Here is a 23,983-nt window from a genome sequence, read left to right on the forward strand (position 1 = left end):
ATATGCACGCATATGAACGATAACGATATTGTTATCGTCCATATTGTTCACTTTATCGTTTAGTGCAGTGTATTCAACCTTTTTCACAAGATTTTAACATTGCCAAGGCACACTATCCGGCGATTCTGCGTACGTGACCAATGAAAAAACATACACATTGGCTCCCACATAAAAAGATACACACACATTGGCCTCCTCAGGAATAAAACACACTACATTGGCCTCCACAGGAATAAAACACACTACATTGGCCTCCACAGGAATAAAACACACTACATTGGCCTCCACAGGAATAAAACACACTACATTGGCTTCCTCAGGAATAATACACACTGCATTGGCTTCCTCAGGAATAAAACACGCTACATTGGCCTCCACAGGAATAAAACACACTACATTGGCTTCCTCAGGAATAATACACACTACATTGGCTTCCTCAGGAATAAAACACACTACATTGGCCTCCAAAGGAATAAAACACACTACATTGGCCTCCACAGGAATAAAACACACTACATTGGCTTCCTCAGGAATAAAACACACTACATTGGCTTCCTCAGGAATAAAACACACTACTTTGGCCTCCACAGGAATAAAACACACTACATTGGCCTCCACAGGAATAAAACACACTACATTGGCCTCCACAGGAATAAAACACACTACATTGGCTTCCTCAGGAATAAAACACACTACATTGGCCTCCTCAGGAATAAAACACACTGCATTGGCCTCCACAGGAATAAAACACACTATATTGGCTTCCTCAGGAATAAAACACACTACATTGGCCTCCTCAGGAATAAAACACACTGCATTGGCTTCCACAGGAATAAAACACACTACATTGGCCTCCACAGGAATAAAACACACTATATTGGCTTCCTCAGGAATAAAACACACTACATTGGCTTCGTCAGTAATAAAACACACTACTTTGGCCTCCACAGGAATAAAACACACTGCATTGGCCTCCACATGAATAAAACACACTACATTGGCTTCCTCAGGAATAAAACACACTATATTGGCTTCCTCAGGAATAAAACACACTATATTGGCTTCCTCAGGAATAAAACACACTACTTTGGCCTCCACAGGAATCTGCATTGGCCTCCACAGGAATAAAACACACTACATTGGCATCCTCAGGAATAAAACACACTACATTGGCCTCCTCAGGAATAAAACACACTGCATTGGCCTCCACAGGAATAAAACACACTACATTGGCATCCTTAGGAACAAAACACACTGCATTGGCCTCCACAGGAATAAAACACACTACATTGGCATCCTTAGGAACAAAACACACTGCATTGGCCTCCTCAGGAATAAAACACACTGCATTGGCCTCCACAGGAATAAAACACACTGCATTGGCCTCCACAGGAATAAAACACACTACAGTACAAGTGCGCTGAGCTGACCGCCGCGACAACTTGACAACCGGCACAGTGGTTAAAAAACGCTGGTCTAGTGTGTATGAGCCTTTGGTGTGCTTTCACTGTATTATCCGAATTTCTAGATTTAAAACTAGAAGAGGTAGAATTTTCTTTTCAAGTGGGGTAGTGAATGGTGTTACCCCAGAACAGTATATATGGCAGACATGGGCATTCTATCAGGATTATCCATTATGCAAGCTAGGCTCCCAATGACCATTAATTTTTATGGGTTTTTTTTTATTTTTTTTAAGGGGTTGAAAGGGGGGGGAGGGGGTTACAAATGGAAGGAGATAAGGGGCCCAAACCAGTGTGGTGCCTAGGTTTTGTTGTGTATTTATATTACTCTTTGCAGGGCCAGCGCTGCCTTTGGGCAGCTTTTGCAGCTGCCTAGGGCGCCAGACCTGAGGGAGCAGCACGCTGAGGCTGCCTTGAAGAGGGGGCATGGTCTTGCCCCTCCCGGAAGCCACACGAAGACTCCTGGAAGCCACGTGAAGGCTGCTTACACCAGCGGCCCATCTACACCTGTCCCGCAAAGAAAGCTAAATAAAAACCTCCATACAGATAGAGCCAAGGGAGATAAGCTGCAGCACCTGACTTCGGCGCCAGTGATGCCACTGTGTTACCAGCCGTCCCACTCTGCTGCTTCGTCTGCAGTGATAGTCTACCTATGCTTTCTGGCTCCCGGCGCTTGCTCCCCTCCTCCCGTTCTGTGCATGTGTGTCTGTATGTATGTATATCTATATATGTGTATATAAGAACATGTATTTGCCACAACATACGCCTACGACCTAACCACCACACCATATCCCACCATGGGAAAAATAGAGGAATTGGATGAAAAGCCAGACTGTGCAGCCCAAAATATAAAAGAGTGACCAACCAGTGAGATGGGCCTAGAATCCAGGAAATCACCTGCAGTACACACAAACAAATATAAGGAACATGTAACTATGGAAACCATCATCGAAGGAGGGATGGGGGGAGGGAAAGGGGGGGAGGAGGACTTGACCCGAGGTAAAAACCTACAAAAAACCTGCTGGATTTTTTTTTTTTTAGTAATGCCATTCACTTAATCTTTGTAGTTTATTTGTCTCCATTCAGTTTTACTATTTTATATTAGCCAAACGTTGTCCTAAGCAGAGTAACAAATAAGGCAAAATACCTCGAGACCCCCACCGGAAAGGTGGCAAGTTGGCTGAAGCACTCAAGTCCACAAACATATACACATACATATACATATGTCTCAGATAGGCATTGCACTTCCATCTTAACAGAGTCTGTATCCTCTGCCGAGCTGTGACTCTGCAAGAAAGTCTTTCACTGCTGCCACAAAGCCTGATAGGCAATCGAGGTCTAAGGGGCCAAGGGCCGACATGCGAGACTCTCCATGCTGCTTCGAGAACTGGAAGGGTACCGGCTGTGCTGATGACTCCTGGCCTGGCAACAGAAGTGACACGATAGATCCCAGGGGTGGCAGTTAGGAGCGACTGCGGGGAGTCCGACCACATCGACGTCTGAAACAAAAAGAACACAGGGGCAGTATCTTGCGAACTCCAGGGTTCCCTGCAGTGAGGATGAACCGGATGCGCAGGCGCAGCAGTAGAAAGTGCAAAAGAGACAGAGGGCTGTATTTATTAACATTATTTTGACTAAAATAAAGTGAAAAGGGGTGTTTTCACACTCTTTTCACATTATTTTAGTATCACCTACAGTTACTATAGGGCAATTGGAGTAGAATTCGTAAAATTCTACTCCAACCCCTAAGCATCACTTATTTTTAGTAAGCAGATCGCATTTCCCATAATGGTAATGGGAAATGTGATCTGACAGGTAGTTACTAAAAATAAATAGTGAAAAAAATACCTAGGGAGGCCCTGTGATAATAACGCCAATTGGAGGTGGCGTTATCCAGGGTCTCCCCCGGTTACCGGACTCCTACTCTGCTCTAACGGGGAGAGCAGAGCCGGGAGTCGGTCCCAGTAATCAGCTGTGTGGTCTAAACAGACCGCAAGCTGATTACTGTAAAAAAGAGAAAACAAAAATTGTCAAAAAAAAATGTAACTTACCTGACCCCAGGGACCGGTGATGTCTCACCTCTGGACACAGCTGGTCTCCCATACTGCACTGCGGCCCAGTCATCAGGTGATCGGGTCCCAGTGCAGTATGGGATATCACCTGACCGGAGGCATGGAGGACATCACCGGAGGCCCAGATCATGCAGGTAAGTGTAATTAAGGGAGGGGGGGGTCGCGGGTTGTCTGAGATCGTGGGGGCGGGGCTTAGCACCAGGGGGCAGGGCTTAGCGCCAGGGGGGTAGCAGCGGCATGCAGTCGGCGCATGCGCGGGCACTTTGTCACGGTATTTTTTCCGAAAATACCGTGACTAGTGTGCGGATGGGATTCGCAGGGACAGAGCTTTATCGCAAGCTCTGTCCCTGCAAGGGATTTGTAGTAAATCCCTGTGATATTGCCTGAATTCGCAATGCAAATTCAGTCGTTAATATCACACTACAATCTGCATTCAATATGCAGATTGTAGTAAATAGAGCCCAAAGAGAGCAACAGGCAAAGAAGAGAGAGACAGACCACAGATCCTCCCTAACTGCTGAATAAGTGGACCCATGTGCGCTGGCATGGCTGATGCTGGAGGCGCAGACAATGACACTGTCAGGGGGTACTGTTGCAACAGTGCCCGCTGACTGCTGTGACAGCCGGGGCATCGAAGCACCCCCACTGACACCAGCAGCGCTGCGATGGCTCCTGAATCCAGGGACGAAGTATTCCCTGATACTGGCAATCCCGCATTAAAGCTGCTACAAGCAGCTGCCTCAGTTCTTCCAAGCCAGTAGGAGCCCGCAGCCTATGGCATGGGGGAATCCAAGCTAGGGTCATGTCCCGGTGTTACAGAGGGCTGTGTATAAGATACGGTGTCTTTTGAAGAGCGTTGCATATGGGGTGGTGGACTCGGGTCAAACCTGCTTCTGTATGCAAGATATATAGATGATTAGGTCTTATTTGGGATGGGGATAAGACCGCAATTTAAATTGTGTAGCTCAACTAAATTCCATGAACACAAATTTGGACTATAAAAACTATCAACACAAAAATGTAAGAATAAAAACAATATTCCCAAAGGAGATGTTTGAAATAATCCCAGCAGTTGTATTAGAGCTTTGTGTAACATGACTATCTCCCATAATGATTTAGACAAAGCTCTTTAAATAGACAGTGGTATATAAAGACACCCTCCCATGGGTAAGAAAACCTATCCATGGGCACAGGCTACAGGGCAGGCTTGCCTACCCTCCCGATTTGGCCGGGAGCCTCCCGATTTTCGGGTGCCGCTCCCGGCCCCCGGAAAGGCAGGCAAGCCTCTCGGCAGCCGGCAACCCTCCCGACCACCCCCAAGAATAAACTAAAAACCCCCGCAGCGGGGGGGCTGGTGACGCGATTCGCGTTGAATCGCGTCATCGTGGCCCCGCCCCCTGCTTCACAATGCCAAAAATAATGCACGCAGCTCCACCCCGGCTCCGCCCCCAAAAGTGACATCATGGCCGGGCATGCCCCCCGCTGTTAGCTGACAATCAGCTCCCTCCCGGAAGGAGGGGACTGATTGTCGGCAAGTATGCTACAGGGAACAGGAGCCTAACTTATGTTATTTAATACAATTCAGCTACAGAAAGTATCAGGAAAATCATAAGGACCAAAGAAAATGCTACACTAATAAAGATGGATCACTTTTTTTATTTTTTTTTATATCTACCAAAGGAGATGTCACCTCAATAGCATCATACACAATTAAAGAGGTATTCCAGCTAAAAGGTATCTGAACTGCCAATCAAAACCTGTTGTACATGCAATTAACTGCAGTTGTGGCATACAATATCTGGGTTGCACTATTCATACACCAAATATGTGGTTAATAAAACATAAGGTGCACATAGTACATACAGTCACATAGTGTTCCTATGCATGCACGTTTATGACCAAAAGGTGGTCTAAAAATTCTAACTATGAAAGCGAGTAATCAAATTAAGTTATATAGAAGAGGAGGCAGGGCCAGATTAAAGGGGAGGCGACAGGGGCGATCGTCCCTGGGCCCCCACACCTGAAGGGCCCCCACACCCAGCCATTGGGGTTAAAGTGAACCGGAGGAGACGGAACCAGTTCCGCCTCCTCCGGACACCTAACCCAGGTGCCGCACGGAGACACCAGGCGCCCGCTCAGATTGTAACCAGCGGGCGCCCGGCTCCCTCCCCGCAGCGGCAGCCAGGGCCGGAGACTATAGCTCACTCGTGAGCTCCGGCTTCCGGCTCAGGCAGTGAACTATGGAGAGACGTCATGCTGGGATGTGTAGTTACACAGCATCTGGAGGGCCAAGTTTGAAGACCCCTGATGTAGAGAGTATAGTTTAAGCACGATATTAGTAATATTTCACCACTTTTAGTGAAGGTGTTGTTTGTGATATACTATCTGCTAAATACTCCATGAGACTTATTTCCCCTATCCACTGCCCCCTTTACGTACTCACTTTTGATCTATGTGTATGACTATAAACATGAATGTATTGCTGTAATAAATGAGTTTGAAGGACGATATGGTCTTTATTCAGATTTAAATCATTGATTGTTTTAATATTAGAATCAAAATATCTGTATTGTACGTACCAACATAATTTTTTAATATAATATGCTAAAATTTATATACGGAATAATCTAATATGAGAATGTGCCAGAAGAACCGAAGAACAAAGGCACAGTGGTTCCTGGCATGCTGGCTTATGATAACGTGTGCTACAATGCACTTAACGTATAGACAAAGGGGGTCATTCAGACCCGCTCGTGAGCGGCAGCACGCTCGCAAGCGGCTCGATGTCCCCCACTGCGCATGCGCACGACGGAGGGAGCTCCGTCGTGCGCATGCGCGAGACCAGAGAGCGACGGGCTCTCCATTGCTCCGGGTCTCGCACCAAAGGGGGCGTGCTGTCGATGTTGATCACTAGTGATGTCAGTGGGAGTGATTTTGGCTCTGATAGAGCCAAAATCACTCCAGGGCTTGCGGCAGCGAGACCCTACCGCAGGGTCTCCGTCGCAAGCCCGATGGTCGCGATGGTCAAGACCATCGCAACCATCATCATGGACGCTCGCATAAGCTGTGGGTGGTAACCCACAGCTATGCGAGCGTCCATGAGGAAGCTCCTAAAACAGGTAGGATGGCCCTGATTCAGAGCGAGCGCTCTGGTCAGAACGTTCAGCTCTGAATCAGGCCCATAGTCTATGCATACGTGCTCTACCACTAGTATTGAATAATAAATCTGGTTTGTGGGCAATGACTAGCCGACTGCAAATAGTCCAATAAAGGATGTGAGAAAGGAGGGCTTGTTCCCTTCTGAGGAAACGGCACATAGCCGAGAAATGAGTTACACCACGTCCCTTTGTTTTGGATGACGTAAGAAGTGAGCCCTTACAATAGCAAAACAACAAGCGAGCATAAGACCGCCTTCTCCTGTCACAGAGCAGCGAGGAAGCCTCTCAGCGCTGCACAGTACATTTTCCCACAACCCACCCGGGGAGCTGCGGCTGACATCGGCGCTTGAGAACTACTTTTAGACTGCAACCTGATTTGATACAACTGCATCCCTCTACAATTATTTTTTATTTATTATACTGCTGGCTTACCAATACATAACTTACAACAGACATTACAATATACACCTAATTAATACCAGAAAGGACCAAATTAATTAGCCCTTTTACCACTATGTGTATCATCCTCAGCCTTGTATTATTGAAAGTGCATGTACTAATAACTACACCATTTATGAATGAATATTGCCACGCTGGCGTATAGACAGTGCTCCCCTATGCTAAATAGAAAAATCCTATATATAAAATAGCTGGCTCTGACCAGCATCCTGGCTCCGCCCCCCGCCGCAGATGGCCACCGCAGCAGCGCAAGCCGGCGCCATGACAGGCACCCAGCCTGCATGTCCATGCGGCCTCCTCCTACCCCCTGAAACCTCGCTGTTAACAGTCCCAGTGCAGGACACAGCTGGGGGAAAGGTAGAGGGCACCGCCGGAACCTGTGGCTGACACCTGAGCTGATAGCAGCGGTGCGCGCACAGCGAAAGCCGAGGGGACATAGGAGAAACCATGCACACCTCACCGGATCGCCGGGAGGACAGGTGCGTCCGCCCATAGGGGACAGAAGGGGCCATAAATAAGGGGGGCAGGGGGGGGGCCAAGACAGGCACCACCCCAAATCTGGCTGCATTAGACAGACAGGAGGTGATGGCGCTGGGAAATATTGAGAGAATCCCATACTGGGATTCGAACCCCAGTCACTCTATATAATAATGCAGTGTAATGTCCCATGCACAACCAGGGTATTGCATTGAGATATAGGAAGAGATGAAGATGAGAGACAGGAGGAAGTGGTGAGGGACCATTCTGCTTGCAGATCAGAATCAGAGGCAGGATATGTCTTCAGAATACCCATACCCCCACAGTAACCACTCCCCCTTAAAAACAAACAACCTATCCCTGTGACTTTAACAACTGCCAATTCTAATTTACCCCTCATTTCACTTTATTAACTCCATCCATCCCTGTCTAGAGGTTTATATGCCCTCTGTTCTATGCAAACCTCGGTTATCTATAACAGGTACATAATAGGGGTAAGGTGGAATGAGGGAGATTGCTAGACTCTTCGGAGAGACAGGGAGATTGCTACTATTTCAGGGAGTCTCCCTGACAATGAGGGAGAGTTGTCAAGTATTAAGTACTGTACTAGGAAACCTACCAAAGTGCTTACTGGGAGCTGGAGAGGTAACAAAGTGCTTATGGCCACAATGAAATATACCTTTTAAAAATAACATTAACACCAGTTAAAAACCTATTTTCCCTATTGCACAAGGCCGGCTAGATGCGTTCTCTCACACCCAGTGTATGCAAATCCAGCGCACGCCCAGCAAGGCAGGCGATTGCATGGCCAGGCATTAACACGCCCACTAAGGGGTCTATGTACTAAGCAGTGATAAGAGACAGAGTGAAAAGTGATAAGTCAGTGATAAGGTGCCAGCCAATCAGCTTCCAACTGCCATCTCACAGGCTGTGTTTGAAAAATGACAGTTGGGAGCTGATTGGCTGGCACCTTATCACTTCCTTATCACTTTTCACTCTGTCTCTTATCACTGCTTAGTAAATAGACCCCTAAGTCTTGGCGTGCGATCACTTTGTGTATGCAGACGCCCACCAGCTATTCCTAAGACACCCACTTGCGCACGCCATCTCCTGGAAGTGAATGAAACCATTGTCACATCGAGCACCATTGGATGCGATCGCAGCACTTGAGGTTGACTACACCCTGCCGCAAGTACTGCGATCACTTCAGTGTGAACCACAATCAGGTGATGTGTACAATGACGCTGCCTGATAATTATGCACTCCTCTGAAAAAGCATTGAGATGCTCAGGCACGCCTGCGTTTGCACCTCCACTCCCCCGTTTCTAGCGGCCAGCCCCTGTCACCACCCACAAACGCCTTTTCCTGTCACTCACTCTACTGGGCTGTCTATCCACAGCGAGCGAATGCTTCCCGATCTCTTGCATTGGTTTGCGCACTGCGATGCATACGCATGTGCAGATTGCGAAAATCGTCCAGCTGCGAGCGAACGCATCCTAGCGAGAGGGTCTGAATCAGCTCCTGAACTAAAATCTCCATGTGCAGTATGTTTTATGTCACCACATTATAAGTGAGATATTATAATAGGAGCTTATTTACTAAAGTGCAGGTTTTTAGAAGTGGAGATGTTGCCCATAGCAACCAATCACATTCTACTTAACAATTGTCTAATACCTCCTAGAAGGGAATTGCTATGTAATGTCGGCAGCTGAATAGCCGCCGGATCAAATACCGACAGCGGAAGACCGATTGTTCGAAATCCCGACGGGGGTGGTAAGTACCCTAACCCTCCCATCTCCCTACCCTAACCCTCCCTTAGTGGTGCCTAACCCTAACCTCCCCCTTAGTGCCTAACCCTAACCTCCCCCCTTAGTGCCTAACCCTAACCTCCCCCCGTTGGTGCTCAAACCTAACCCCCCCTTCCTGCACCCTAAACCTAACCGTCCCGGTGGAGTGCCCTTCCCTAACCTTCCCCCGGGGGTGCCTAACCCTATCCCCCCCTTTCCCTAGCCCTAACCATCGCGGGGATGGTTGCCTATCCCTAAATCCCCCCGTGGGTTCCTAAAGCTAACCCCCCCCCCCCCCCCTTCCCCGCAGCTAGAACCTCAGTATGCTGGGTGTCCGGATTTCGGCGTTGGGCTAATGATAGGTGTCGGGATAGCGGCCGCCGATATCCTGACTACTTCCCCCTAGAAGATACTGTAATAGCTAGAATCTGATTGGTTGCTATGGGCAATAACTCCACCTCTAAAAACCTGTATATTTTAGTAAATATGCTTCAATATTATTTAAATATAAACAAAGTGTAAAATAACAAATGAATACATAGGATTGGATGTTTTATATTTCATTATTATATTTCTCCAAACACCATATCAATTATTTAAGACTGTGTAAATAATAGTATTAGTATTGCATGTATTAATATGAAAACATTTAATAAAGTGAAGTGAGAAAATCGATCTGCCTATGTGGTCTGTGAGAGTCCCAGTGACCTTAGGAATGACTCAGGAGGAGATGGCTGGGGATGGGAAGATGGATATAGTGTGTGATAGCAGTGCATGGGGAGCAGCTGGGAGACCAAAATAGGATGTGACATCCCCTCCCCTCCCCTCTGCAAAGTAACTCTCTACCATTCCAAATCCCAGTCTCATGCCAAAGATGGTCAATGAGGAGGCGCAGGATCCATTGGTAGCAGCCTGTGTAACACTGACAGCAGCCAAGCTGCCTTCTCCAACAGAGGACACATTAACACTTCACAGCCTGGAGGTCTGCAGGTAAACAAAGACTGTTACTGTCATGTTGCCTTGCCTTGCACAGAAAGATATATTGCACATACACTGCAAGGTGTGACCATTTCAATTAAAAGGGTGTTTATAATAATGGCAAAAGCAATAGTTAACAAAGTACAGTAATAGAAATGAGCATGCGGGTTTATAACATATAAGCATTACTAGAGATTACACATCTCTCTGCATAATTTGCAGCCAGTGATTGACAGCTCTGCAGGGTACTGGCTAAGCATCTATTGTCACTATGGCACAGTAGCTGAATAGATGTAGTGTTTAGTTTAAAGCTTGTGGCTGGTAGGAAGTTATAGAGCGGTATAATATTTCATGTATTTGCATGCTTGGGTTGCATTCACTGCCCTGTTTTGCACCTGAAGGGAGCCAGTGGCTTTGGGCCATCGGAGGAGGAGACTTCAGGCTTACCCTAAGGCTGACAGCTAGCTGCTAATCCCAGTACTTGATAAGAGGAGGCTGTTTTGAACTGATGGTAATACATTTGCAATCATATTTATGAAGATTTAATATACAGTAGCATAGCCACCGAATCTGCTCGCAGAAGGCTGAGGCTGTTCCCCTTTCATTGTGGTTGATTTTATATTAAATGCCATAATCCGCAGCAGCAGGGGAGGTGATGTTTGGGGAAGCTGAGGAATGGCTGGATAAACAGTGGGTGATGTTATACATTGCCTGCAGTCTGACATTTAAAAACATTAGTCAGCCAATAAAGGGATTGCATGATGCTAGATTGCTGCTGTTATTTCAGATCATTCTGTAGACTACATAAACACGTGATGAAATGCTGTGCAGAAATGTATACATGATACATTATACCGTATGTGCCTTTTGTCTCCCAGAACAGTATGTGTATCCTGCATCTCATTGTCCCTTAGAAATGTATACTTCTACACACTGAGTCATCTGTCTTTGTTCATTATACCTGCGTACTAGTATTAGGTACTCTGAACATCGTTATTTAACCCTGTCTCTGTAAATTGTTTTTTTTTTTCTTTTACATTTAATGTGTTATTATTTTTGTTATTCTTATTTTTTCTATTTTATGTTTTTTTTACAGCCATGTCACAAAAGGATTTAGAAGATTACTGCCTTATATACAATGACCCAAGGCACCACGTAGAGTTCCTGGAATCGTTTAGAACATTTTACAAGGAAGGTCTGTTCACAGATGTCACCTTGGTCAGCTCCTCTGGGAAGATCTTCCACTGTCACAAAGCTGCCTTGGCTGCATGCAGCCATTACTTTAAGGTGATGTTCACAGCTGATATGAAGGAAAAGTCCAACAGTCAGATCAAGCTGTCTGGCATTGACCACAGCATCTTGGACGCGCTGTTGAACTACACATACACTGCACAAATCAGGATTACAGTAAAGAATGTCCAGTGTCTCCTGCAAGCGGCTGACCAGCTCCATTTCGTCTCGGTAAAGGAAGCCTGTGAGCAGTTCTTGGTGAGGCACCTGGACACGGACAACTGTTTGGGCATGCATTCGTTTGCTGAATTTCATGTGTGTCCGGTTTTAGAAAAAGAAGCCAGAAGGATCATTGTCTCTAGATTCCAAGAGGTCTGGACCCAAGATGAGTTTGTGGACATCAGCCTTGAAAAGCTCTTGTTTATTTTCTCCCAGAACAATCTCAATGTGTGGACTTTGGAAGCATTGCTGCAGCCTTTAGTTAGATGGATTGGCCATGATTCCAGAAAACGCATTGACCACATATACGATCTTCTAAAATGCGTTAAAGTTGAGGTAGATGAGAATTATCTCCAGATCACTTTGGAGTTGCACAAGAACAAACAGTTACTTAATGAAAAGAAGATACAGTCCTTGCTTTATTATGCTTTAAGGACTCAAGAGCATGAAGTGCTCAAAAGATCGACAGCCAGTATGTTTGTGGTTGGGGGGTATTACTGGCACCCCTTGTCAGAAGTACACATCTGGGATCCTGAAAGTAACAACTGGATCCAGGGAGCTGACATGCCAGATAACACCAGGGAGAGCTATAGTGCCACCAGTTTAGGACCACACATTTATATTACAGGGGGTTACAGGACTGATAACATAGAGGCACTGGACACTGTGTGGATTTATAATACAGAGACTGATGAATGGACAGAGGGCTGTCCCATGCTGCACGCAAGGTACTATCACTGCTCGGTTACACTGGCAGGCTGTGTGTACGCCCTGGGGGGTTATAGGAAAGGGGCTCCTGCAGAGGAAGCAGAATTTTACGATCCATTAAAGAAGACCTGGTTTCCTATTGCTAGCATGATAAAAGGTATGTATTGTGTGCAACTGTTATATACACCCCAATTGCTTGTGCAAGGTTGTCACCAGCCAAGTTATTTCAAACTTAAATACCTTTTGAAAAACACAATAACAGAAGATTTCCTAATCGCCACCTATTGTTTACTGGAGTGATTTTAGGCATTTCATTGAAAGATTGGTGAAATTATCAAATGCATTTGACAAATGCTTTAATTATGACAAACTAAAGGTGCCCATACATCTGCGACGGATCGTCGCGATGCAGGGATGTGATCGGGAATTTCCGATCGGCCATCGGAAACTTTCGATCGCCCACCATCGATGTTATGCGATCCATCACCGAATCCCAGACATTTGTCATGTTAAATGTCAGCGATTTGACGATCGCAATCATTTTTTGATCGCGATCGTCAAATCTGGAAAATCCAACATGTTGCAGCATCACGGGATCGCGGCAATCCATCGCTGATGGATGGGCCCCATTAGACAATTTGTGGCTTTCCAGTATTGTTAGAACTACAAATTGCAGGTTGCCCTGCCAACTTTTGTCTGACTTTATTAATGTTATAATTGCTAGCAGATAAGGGTGCCCAGATGATGTGAAAGTGCATCCTAGCCCTCTCTTAAGTTACAGCCACAGACTGTCTACTCTTGTATTATAACATCAGCAAAATGGTAGATTTACTAATGAGCTGTTTGTCAAAGCCACAATTTATCGGCGGCTTTGACCAATAGTTTTACGACAATGTTTGTTTTGAGCATTTATTTCTATTCCATTTTAAACTATCGGTCAAAGTCGCCAAGGATCAGTGGCATTGACAAACCGCTGCCTATTAATTCTACCACTAGATATTGTTTATAGCCAGGTGAATGGAAATAATTTATGATGCTCATTGCTGTTTTTAAGGTGATATATAGCCAAAGCAAGTGTTTGTTCTTTTATGGAGTCCTATCTATTAAAATGTGCGAGCAGACCGATCCGCCGTCAGATTGGCCGATAGATAAGCTATACACACTTACCAATCGGCCGCTAGATGTGTCTGGGCTGACATCACATCTGGGTCGGGCATTTGTTTGCCTGCCCAGTTGAGATGTCAGTGTAGAATTGGTCAGCATGTTGCCTGTACAAACAGCCAGATGGCATCAGCTGTGCAGCAAGGCTAACATGAGATGTTTGTAAACGACATCGCTCACAGACCTATCGGGTGTACACACCCCATGATGCACTCGCGATATATCACTCATGGATAGAAAGAGCGATATATCGCCAAGTGTGTACCCAGCATTAGTCAGATGCTGGGACACAGGCACTCTTTTTTTTATAGGGAGCTTGACATTGGAACTAGGAAATATCATAGGGATCTTTGTGCCTTATAACCAATGCAGGGAAATTAAACTAATGATCCCATCTGAAGGTATATATCTCTGTTTTCCCTAATATAACAGCTTCATTATGGGAGTTAGGTGCAATCAGGTAGATTGCTAGACTCTTCAGGGAGACAGGGAAATTGCTGCTATTTCAGGGAGTCTCCCTGACAATGAGGGAGAGATGGCAAGTATGCCCCCCGCCCACTTCATAGTCAGCAACAAATCCTTCCTGTCCTCCCTTTTCCAGTGCTACTGTTATTAATAGTCACTCAATAATTATATCACTGTTTTATTTTTACGCTTGTTCTGTCTGCTTAAGGGGTCTATTTACTAAGCAGTGTTAGGAGACAGAGTGAAAAGTGATAAGAAAGTGATAAGGTGCCAGCCAATCAGCTCCCAACTGTCATCTCACAAGCTGTGTTTGAAAAATGACAGTTGGGAGCTGATTGGCTGGCACCTTCCTTATCACTTTTCACTCTGTCTCCTAACACTGCTTAGTAAATAGACCCCTAAATCTTTTTATATTGTTTTGTTTATTTGTAACATCTTTATTCTCTCTGTGCCTGACTGAGAGATGAACGCAGTGCCCATATTTACGGAATTGAGCGATGTTTTGATACTGCACATGCACAAAATGTCTATAAACCCCTTACTGTGCACGTGCAAACCAATGTGTGCAATACCGTTCGCAATTGCGTATGGGATCGCTAATACTTGAGAAGGGGATTGCTATCCCTGGGTGTATCAGGGAGGAGACTAGCAGGTTACCTAAAGTGTTTGCAGAAAGGGGAGTGTCATGGGCCTGCCTGGGAACTCTGCTGCATTCCTAATCGCAAGTACAATGCGTCAGAGGCCTTGTTTAGTTGAGGAGAGCAGCTAGAGTAGACCCTAGGCTACCGCAAATGTTGATGGTGTGACCGTTGTTGCGTCAATGTTGGTGTGTTTACAAACTCCATCATAAATGCACAGACCATGGAGCCTGAAAATGGCGTCTCACCGCTCATACGCTCCATTGCACTGTGGAGCAGGAAAGGAAAGGTGAGACAAGCATTTGCATATTCTCGCAGCCGTTATTGCGAGAGCAGCTGCGACTACGGCTGCATTAGCAGACATCTCTGAATCAGGCCCTCTATACGGTGCTAAAGACACTTAGTGGCTACAGGTAAATAAAACATAATAGTAAAGATAATAATAATAATACAATGCAACACATATTATAGAACATAAACAATGTTATTCTATAATGTTGTGACTATTGTGTACTTTATACATATTTCTGAATGCATTAGTTATACTGTTTATTTAAAAATTGTTTAAAAAAAAATCAGGATATTTGGCCTGATTCAGCATGGATCACTATTGAGATCACAGCTGCGTAATCGCACACAATTCTGCTGCGAAAATATGCTAATGTCTGCAAGGAATCGGTATGAAATAATTGCCGGCAGCGCCTGGCCGACAACAGCAGAGTTCCCGGCAGCGGAAGCCCGACAGCGCTGGAAATCCCGATCGTGGATAGGTAAGTACTAACTAACCTAACCCCCTAACACTCCTTAGGGGTGCCTAACCCTAACCTCCCCCCCAAGTGCCTAACCCTAATCCCCCCTCTAAGTGCCTAAGCCTAACCCCCTCCTTTCCCGCTGCCTAAACCTGTCCCCCGGGGGGGTGCCTAACCCTAAGTCCCCCCAGGGGGTGCCTAACCCTAACTCTCCCTCCCCCTAGCCTAACCCTAACCTTCCGGGGGGGTGCATAACCTTAAGTCCCCCCCGGGCACCCTAAACCTAACCCTCCTCCCCGCGGCTGTCCGCTGGCGGCGCCCGGCATCCCTTCGGTCAGGATGCCGGGCGCCTGTCTCCCGACGTCGGGGAATTGTCATGCGTCTACATCTAGACGCCCGGCATTTCATCCCTCGCCGGGATATGACAGTCGGGAAGCCGGCTGCCGGTATTAAGGCAGCCGGCTTCCCGATTGTATACCATCTGCAACCGCTCAGCCAGCATAGAGACGCCCACTACTGCTTTCTCACATCCGTAACACCTTGCAGTCCTGCGTACACATTGGTCCCGCACGCAGAATTACAGCAGCTCTGACCTCATCTGTCTCAGAAATTGCCAGTCTCGTCGCACGCAGTGAGTAGTCAAGCTGTATATGCCGCTGCAGTGGCTAATTTATGCCCGCCCATGCAACGGCGTTCAAACGGACAGGCGCGCCTGCGATTCTCCGACCACTCCCCTGTCACCACCCCCAAATGCTTACATCCCGTCACTCATGATGCGATGGCTTTCTATATGTGTGATGGCAATGCTATCATGCGCACTGCGGTGCATACACATGTGCAGTACGCACCATCGGCTGATCTGCGTACGCTGTTGCATTTTGCGATCCATTCTGAATCAGGCCCATTGTTAGAAGATGACCCTATTTCACTATAAGTTATTATTATTTTTTTTTTGCATGGGATGAATGACGCTGCCTTGGAGGACCATATCAACCCCTCCCCACCCCCTCTTTCCCTTTTTGTTTATGACTACTTTAGTTTCTTTTTATGTTATTTTCTATTTTTTGTATTCATGGTTAAAAAAATAAAAAATAGAAAAAAAAAACAGAAGTATAAGCACAGAACACTGTTATTCTTTTTCTTTTGTTTCCCCTCTTTATTATTGTTCCACAAATATAACTGTTGCTCTTGTTCAACTGTTTCCATCTGTATTGGGAATACAGTTATAATTGTTTACAGTTGATTGCTGATTATTATGGTACAAAAATCTCTCTTCATCCTTTGTTCTTGTTCTGTATGAATAATCTGTCTGTTGGGCCATCAATATCGATAATTGTATTCTTGATTTCCATTTTAAATAGAACCTTTTTATAAAATTCAAAAAAGACCTTCTGATCAATTTTGCCTCAAAGCTAAGAGAAACAGTTATTATTATTATTATTATTATTATTATTATTATTATTATTATTATTATTATATATAATTAGAAATACACCATAAAGAGCTGTACTGAGTATCTGACAGTCATTGCAACTCATATGAAAATTATTTTTTTTAAAAAGTCCTATTTTTAATTTCTATATAACTATTGTGTAAATCGGGGCCGTGACCCACATGTTCAAGATGGAGGCTGTGGCACTGAGAGGGTTAATTCCTTGTGCTCCAGCACCATGTTCATATGGACTATCATATTACATGTACTGTAAATGTACATTTAATAATGTATTTAACATGTTACATTTAATTCGCTGTGCACAGTTCTAGAATTGTAGGAACGCATCTTTAAATGCCTGGACAATGCACTTATAGGAAGGTATTTTGTATTAGAAGGCTTTTGGAAACAGATCGTTCATTGGGCCTGATTCATTATCGATTGCAACTGCGATTGCGCACGCAATTGGCCGATTGTTACGTTCTGCGCATGCTTATGCATCGCAGTGCACGTGCACGAACCAGTCACTGCGATCGGGACTGTGATCGCAGTGACTACGCAGACCAGTCACAGAGTGATTGACAGGAAGCGCCATTTGTGGGAGGTGACGTGGGGTGATCGTCAAAAACGCAGGCGTGCCAGTGCGTTTGAACGCCGTTGCATGGGCGTGCATAATTTATCCACTGCAATGCCATACGCAACCTGTGGCCTCATAGCTTGCGATGAAGTTAGCAATTCCTGAGTAAGGTCAGAGCTTGTGCAAGTGTGCGCAAGGCTGTGATGGTACCGATGGTTTTGCAGTCTTGCTAAGGATTACGGATGTGTGTAAAGTAAAGTGGGCGTCCTTATATTGTGCTGTGACGGCATAGCAATCGCAATGGATTAGCATACTATCACAGTGAGACTGCGTGCATAATCGCCATTGCAATCGCAGTTGCGATCCGTAATGAATCAGACCCATATCACATTCTCACATAGTAAGTAATATGGTAATTGCCCTGGCACCACGCCCCCTCCATATGATGTCACGTGCAGTGGGTGTGGCCTGCACCCGGCACCAGGAGCGGATGATTACAACAATACCCAGTGCACCCTCAGGATACTCCAGGCTGCTGTAAGGCAGCATGGGTGAGCGGTGGTGCCGCCCACAGAGCGATGTGCTCTGTGCGGTCGTGCTGCTCGCACACTCCTAGTTACGGCAATGGTTTCCATGTAAAATGTATAAATAATAAGAGAGACAGAAGGCTCTTTATCTGGGGCACTCTTGTGTGTAATGTTATACAAATTAAAATATATCTTTTATTAAAGTCATTTAAAATTATGTTTCTCTAGAAGAATATAGTTTAAGAAAAAATATGATTAAAAAAAATTGCAAAGTTGCATTATGTGTCGTTGGAACAACATATAGCTGATTCCTGTCTATGTAGACATTACATTCATTGCGTATGATTATTTTGAGTATTTTTTAACAAGAATCGCAAAAGTAAAACAAGGGAAAAGGTGAAAATCTTAATAAGCAATGATACAAAACTATTGTTCTCAAACAAGGTTCCCCTAGTGAACCATAGTACAGTACATATACATTTATATTTCAATTTTGTATATGTCTCTTGCAGGGCCGTAGCTAGGGTAGTGCGGCCGGTGGCATCGCACAGGGCACCACAGGTCAGGGGGCGCTGTTTGGGCCTGTCAAATGTCTGTTTATTATCATTCTCACTTATAGCTTCCTCTTATTTCATCCCCAGCATCTCCTGGCCTCCCCTATCTCTTCCCTGGCCCTTCCCCATGAGGCCATTCCCCTTTTTTGAGTGCATTATGTCCCTTTGAAAAATAAGGGGGGCGCCAATGCTCTAGTCTCTTGTATATGTTCATTTTCATATTGGTAATCTGAAACTGTTTGGGAGTGTGTTAATGAATATCTAGACAATGGACTATTTGTCTGGTGACAGGGTAATTTCAATATTTGTGATAATCCTCATTATTTCCACGTGAGTAATGGTACATAGGAAAACATCTAAGTTAGTTTCACTGGTCTATAATTCTTTTTGACTAGAAAAATACAAATGTGTTACCCACAGCAGTATGTACCTGTGGTATGTTAAGCTCTCACTTCAACCATTATATGTCACAGATTAACCATCCTTATATTGCACATTTATATAGCAAATGATGGGCTATTCCACATTGATCACAAATAAATTATTAACTCTTCCAAGATTAGCATGCATATGTGATACTCTTGTATTCCTGACAATATAAGTCACTGTGGTTACTGAAATTCACAAAGTCGTCCACCAGTCCTAAACTAGTATGCATCCTTAGTCCCTTCATATAGCGGTCGAAATGCCGACCGCCGGCTTCCCGACTGTCAAATCCCGGCAAGGTGCTAATGACAGTTTTCGAAATTCCGACGCCTGTCATTAGACCTACGCCGGGAGCCCGACGCCAGGCATCCCGAACGTAGATTAGCCGGGCGTGGACAGCCGCGGGGGGGAGGGTTAGGTTTTAGGGCTCCCGGGGGGACTTAGGGTTAGGCACCCCCCGGAGGGTTAGGTTTAGGCTAGGGAAAGGAGGGTTAGGGTTAGGCAACCCCGGGGGGAGGTTAGGGTTAGGCACGGCCTGGGAGCTTTAGGTTTAGACTGCGGGGAAGGGGGGGTTACTTTTAGGCACTAGGGGGGGAGGTTATTAACCCCTAAAGGAGGGTTAGGGTAGGGGATAGGGTTAGGGGTACTTACCAAAATTAGCTGTCGGGATCTTCACTCCTTCCGGGCTTCCGCTGTCGGGATTAGAACCGCCTGGCGGTATTACATACTGATTCCCATATAGCAGACAGTGCAGTGTATCATACAATTCACAGGGATTTCTGGCCCTGATTCAGAGCCGGACGCTCTGACAGAGCGCTCGCTCTGAATCAGGGCTGGTCTTTTTTTTTAAGAACGGCCTCCTGGCCACTCGCATAGCTGTGGGTGACCACCCACAGATATAGTGAGCGGCCATGATGATGGTCGCGATGGTCAAGACCATCGCGACCATCGGGCTTGCGACGAGACCCTTGTGGTAGGGTCTTGTTCATCGCAAGCCCCGGAGAGATTTCGGCTCTAACAGAGCCGGAAGCTCTCCCACTGACATCACTCGTGATGTCAGTGGGGCCGGCCCCAGACGGTAGGCGTTCCCATGGGAACGCCTCCGTCTGGGCAGCCACCCCCCCGGCCCGCCCACCAAAGGGGGCGTGCTGTCACTCAACATCGACAGCACGCCCCCTTTTGTGCGAGACCCGGAGTGATGGATTGCCCGTCGCTATCCGGGTCTCGCACATGGGTACGACGGAGCCGGCTCCGTCGTGCGCATGCGCTCTGAGCCACCATCTACCCGGTTGCAAGCGCTCAGCGCTTGCGACCGGGTCTGAATCAGGTCCTCTATGTATTGGTCCCAAAGTACAATAAATTATCTGCCAAGAGAACGCTGGTCAGTATAAACAGAGTTACTTGCATGCAACAAGGGCTGATTCTATATACATATGTCAAGTCCAAGTTAAATGTTTTCCCAGCAGATGCAGCATTGTCTGCGTGTTAAATAGAAAGCACATTGTACATGTCATGAAAACAGATTAGGCAAAAACAGTGATCTGTATCAGGTGAAGCAAGGGCTGATTTTATATACATGTGTCAAGTCCAAGTTAATTGCAGCATTGTCTGTGTGATACCCCTTTTACACCAGAGCTAAAATCCGGGTTATTTCAGGGTTAACCCGGGTAGCGCCTTGGTGTAAAAGGGGAAAGGGTTGGATTGCCGAGTCGAGTGACCCGGCAATCCAACCCAGGTAACTTGCAGGGTTTAACACGGGAATAACCCGCGAAACCCTGCAGTGTAAATGGCGCGATCTGGGTCACGGCAACCTGGATCGTGCCGCATGCCGATTGGCCGGCTTCAGTGGCGCTTGGAGATTAGTTAATCTCCAAGCATCAACTTCAACGCCGGAAAAGCCGGGTCTACGCAGAGACGGCTCCGGTGTGAACGGCGCCAACTCACGAATATCCTGGGTTGGCACAGGGGAAATTAGGGGTCTGATCCGGATTGGAACCCTGTTCCAACTCTGGGTCAAACCCAGTAATATATAGAAAGCACATTGTACATGTCCTGAACACAGATTAGGCAAAAACAGTGGGCCTGATTCAGAGCCGGACGCTATCTGCGCTCGCTCGTTCAGAAAAAGGGGCCGGCTATTTAAATTGAGCGCTCGCTCTTTGCGGTCTGTTGACGCCTCTATGTCTCAGCGAGCAAACGAAACATGCTTTTTTATTTTGAAAAGATGCCCCCTGGCCGCTCGCATCATACGTCATCTCCGCTATTTATTAGATTAATCAAGTACATCGAAAGGCATCTGAACTGATCGCAGTGCTTGTGGTTGGATTTTCCTACCGCAATCATGCGAACAGTTCAGGCTAAGAGACAACCAAGTGACGTGGTCGATGACGCTGCTTTGTTAATTATGCACACCCTTAAAACGCCAGTTTTGACCGTTTGGCACGCCTGCGTTCGGATCTCCACTCCCCGTTTTCAAGCACCTTCCCCTGTTACCACCCACAAACGCCTCATTCTGTCACTCAAATTAGCAGGCACTCGCAATTTTGCGAACACATGTTTTCCGACCGCACTGACTGGTTGGCGCATGCGCATTACGACCCATACGCATGCGCAGATGTGCGAACATCGCTCGGAGCGAACGAGCGGCCGATTATGAGCGGCTCTGAATCAGGCCCAGTGATCTGTATCAGGTGATATCATTACCATTGATCTGTTTTAGCAGCACATTGTACATGTCATGAACATAGATTAGGCAAAAACAGTGATTTGTATCAGGTGCAGCAAAGCTGATTCTATATACTTGTGTCAAGTCCAAGTTAATTGCAGAATTGTCTATGTGTTATGGAGGGTACACACGGTCAGATTTTCTGGAAGATATGAACGATAACGATTGTAAAAATCGTAACATCGTTTATATAGTTGACATGTTTGACATGCATCGATGAACGATGCGCGTGCCCGCATGTCAGATAACGATATCTGAAATCAACTGTGTTTGCAGTCAGATTTGGACGATTTCATTCATTTAAATACTGCCAGAAATCGTTCATTGTTCATGAGATTGTTGGTAAAATCATTCAAATTGTTCAAATAAGTCATCGTTGATCTAGCAAGTCTGACTGTGTGTATGCACCATTAGATAGAAAGCATATTGTACATGTCCTGAACACAGAGGCAAAAACAGTGATCTGTATGAGCTGATATAATTACCATAATTTCTGTTTTAGCAGCAGATACAATACATATGGAACACATACTGTATGTTTTTAACATAGTTTGCGCAGACACAGTGGTCTGCATAAGGTGATACAGTTACCGTTTGTAGATTCTAACAGTGGGGGAGGTGGTCGGTGTGTGCACCAGCCTGACCTTGATGCCGGATGAACGTTTCACCTATTAGAAGGCTTGTTCACCAGGGATGGGGAACCTCACGGCGGGGGGCCGTATAAGGCCCCCGGAATCATTTGGTCTGGCCCTCTGAACTTTTTTCTGCTAGCCTCATCTGGCTTGAAGGGTGCCTAGAATGGCACCCCAGCCAGAATCTATGCAACAGTGCCACCTGGAGCATTCTTAGGACGCTTCAGACGGTCAGACCGTTTTCTGGGTGTGCATAGATTAGCTACTGCGTCCTTGCTGGCAGCAGGAGAGCCCTCTGCATGCCTGGGGACCCGCTATGTCTGCTACAGCTTAGACTTACTCAGAAGGCCGATGGCCGCCTGATCTGCGTTTGATGTTTCCGGTTTTGTGCATGAGCGGCGGATGCGAGATGCTGTCAGTGGGCGTCTCTAAGCACTGGACGCCAGGTGAGTCATTAGCATATTTTTGCTATTTTGATCCGTGAGAGATCCCAGCTGTGATGGCATTTGCTTCCGTCTCTGAATCAGGCCAATGGTTTGTTTAGGTTCACATTTGCACCCTTTGGCCGGATTTTCTCCTATCTATATATGTGCCCTTGGTGTCTAGAATTTGTGTCAGCATCACCAGTTGTCACTGGGACTGATTTACTACGGATTGCTATTGCGATTGTAGCTGCAATTACGCACGGAGGTCTGCTGCGAAAATATGCTAATGAATGCAAACGCAAAGCCGTCGCACAGCCAGCATAGAGACGCCCACTACCACTATCTCACATCCGTAATACCTTGCAGTCCTGCATATATATTGGGAACATCTAGAAATATCGGCCACACGCACATTTACAGCAGGTCTGACCTCCTGCAGAAACTGCAAGTCTTGTTGCACGCAGTGAGTACTGAAGCAGTGTATGCCGTCTCAGTGTATAATTTATGCACAGCCCATGCAACGGCGTTCATACAGACAGACACGCCTGCGTTTCACTGACCACACCCCCGTCACCACCCCAAACGCTGACCTCCCGTCACTCATTCTGCAATGGCTTGCATTCTGCTTTAGTGATCGCAATGTTAACTCACACACGCGCACTGCGCTGCATAGGCATGCGCAGTATGCACCATGGATCGATCTAGGGCCCTGATTCAGAGCCGGACGCTCTGACCAGAGCGCTCGCTCTGAATCAGGGCCCACCTCCATTAAAATGGAGCGTCCTCCTGGACGCTCGTATATCTGTGGGTCACCACCCACAGCATATACGAGCGTCCAACAAGATGGTCGCGATGGTCTTGACCATCGCGACCATCGGACTTGCGAGTGAAACCCTGTGGTCGGGTTTCTCAACCGCAAGCCCTGGAGTGATTTTTGCTCTATCAGAGCCAAAATCACTCCCACTGACATCACTAGTGATGTCAGTGGGGCCGGCTTCAGACGGTAGGCGTTCCCATAGGAACGTCTCCGTCTGGCAGGCACGCCCCCGGCACGCCCACCAAAGGGGGCGTGCTGTCAGTCACCATCGACAGCACGCCCCCTTTGGTGAGACACTCCGAGCGAA

General features: G+C 46.3%; 1 protein-coding gene across 3 annotated transcripts in view; it reads left to right on the forward strand.

The window, feature by feature from the left end:
* Nucleotides 1–10,301: 10,301 nt before the first annotated feature.
* Nucleotides 10,302–23,983, forward strand: part of KLHL23 (kelch like family member 23) — a 29,082-nt gene continuing 15,400 nt past the window's right edge. Inside the window, exons 1-2 of one of the 3 annotated variants that reach the window (XM_088469023.1) lie at nt 10,302–10,403; nt 11,488–12,705. In XM_088469023.1, the coding sequence (XP_088325149.1) occupies nt 11,490–12,705 (1,216 nt within the window). In that variant the 5' untranslated portion in view covers nt 10,302–10,403; nt 11,488–11,489. Of the gene's footprint in view, nt 10,404–10,814; nt 10,903–10,958; nt 11,044–11,487; nt 12,706–23,983 lie in introns of those variants that run through there. The other 2 variants (XM_088469024.1, XM_088469025.1) reach the window with 2 other exon arrangements.

This window comes from Taudactylus pleione, unplaced genomic scaffold (genome assembly GCF_031769625.1).
Source record: "Taudactylus pleione unplaced genomic scaffold, aTauple2 ptg000004l, whole genome shotgun sequence".
Taxonomy (NCBI): Eukaryota; Metazoa; Chordata; class Amphibia; order Anura; family Myobatrachidae; genus Taudactylus; species Taudactylus pleione.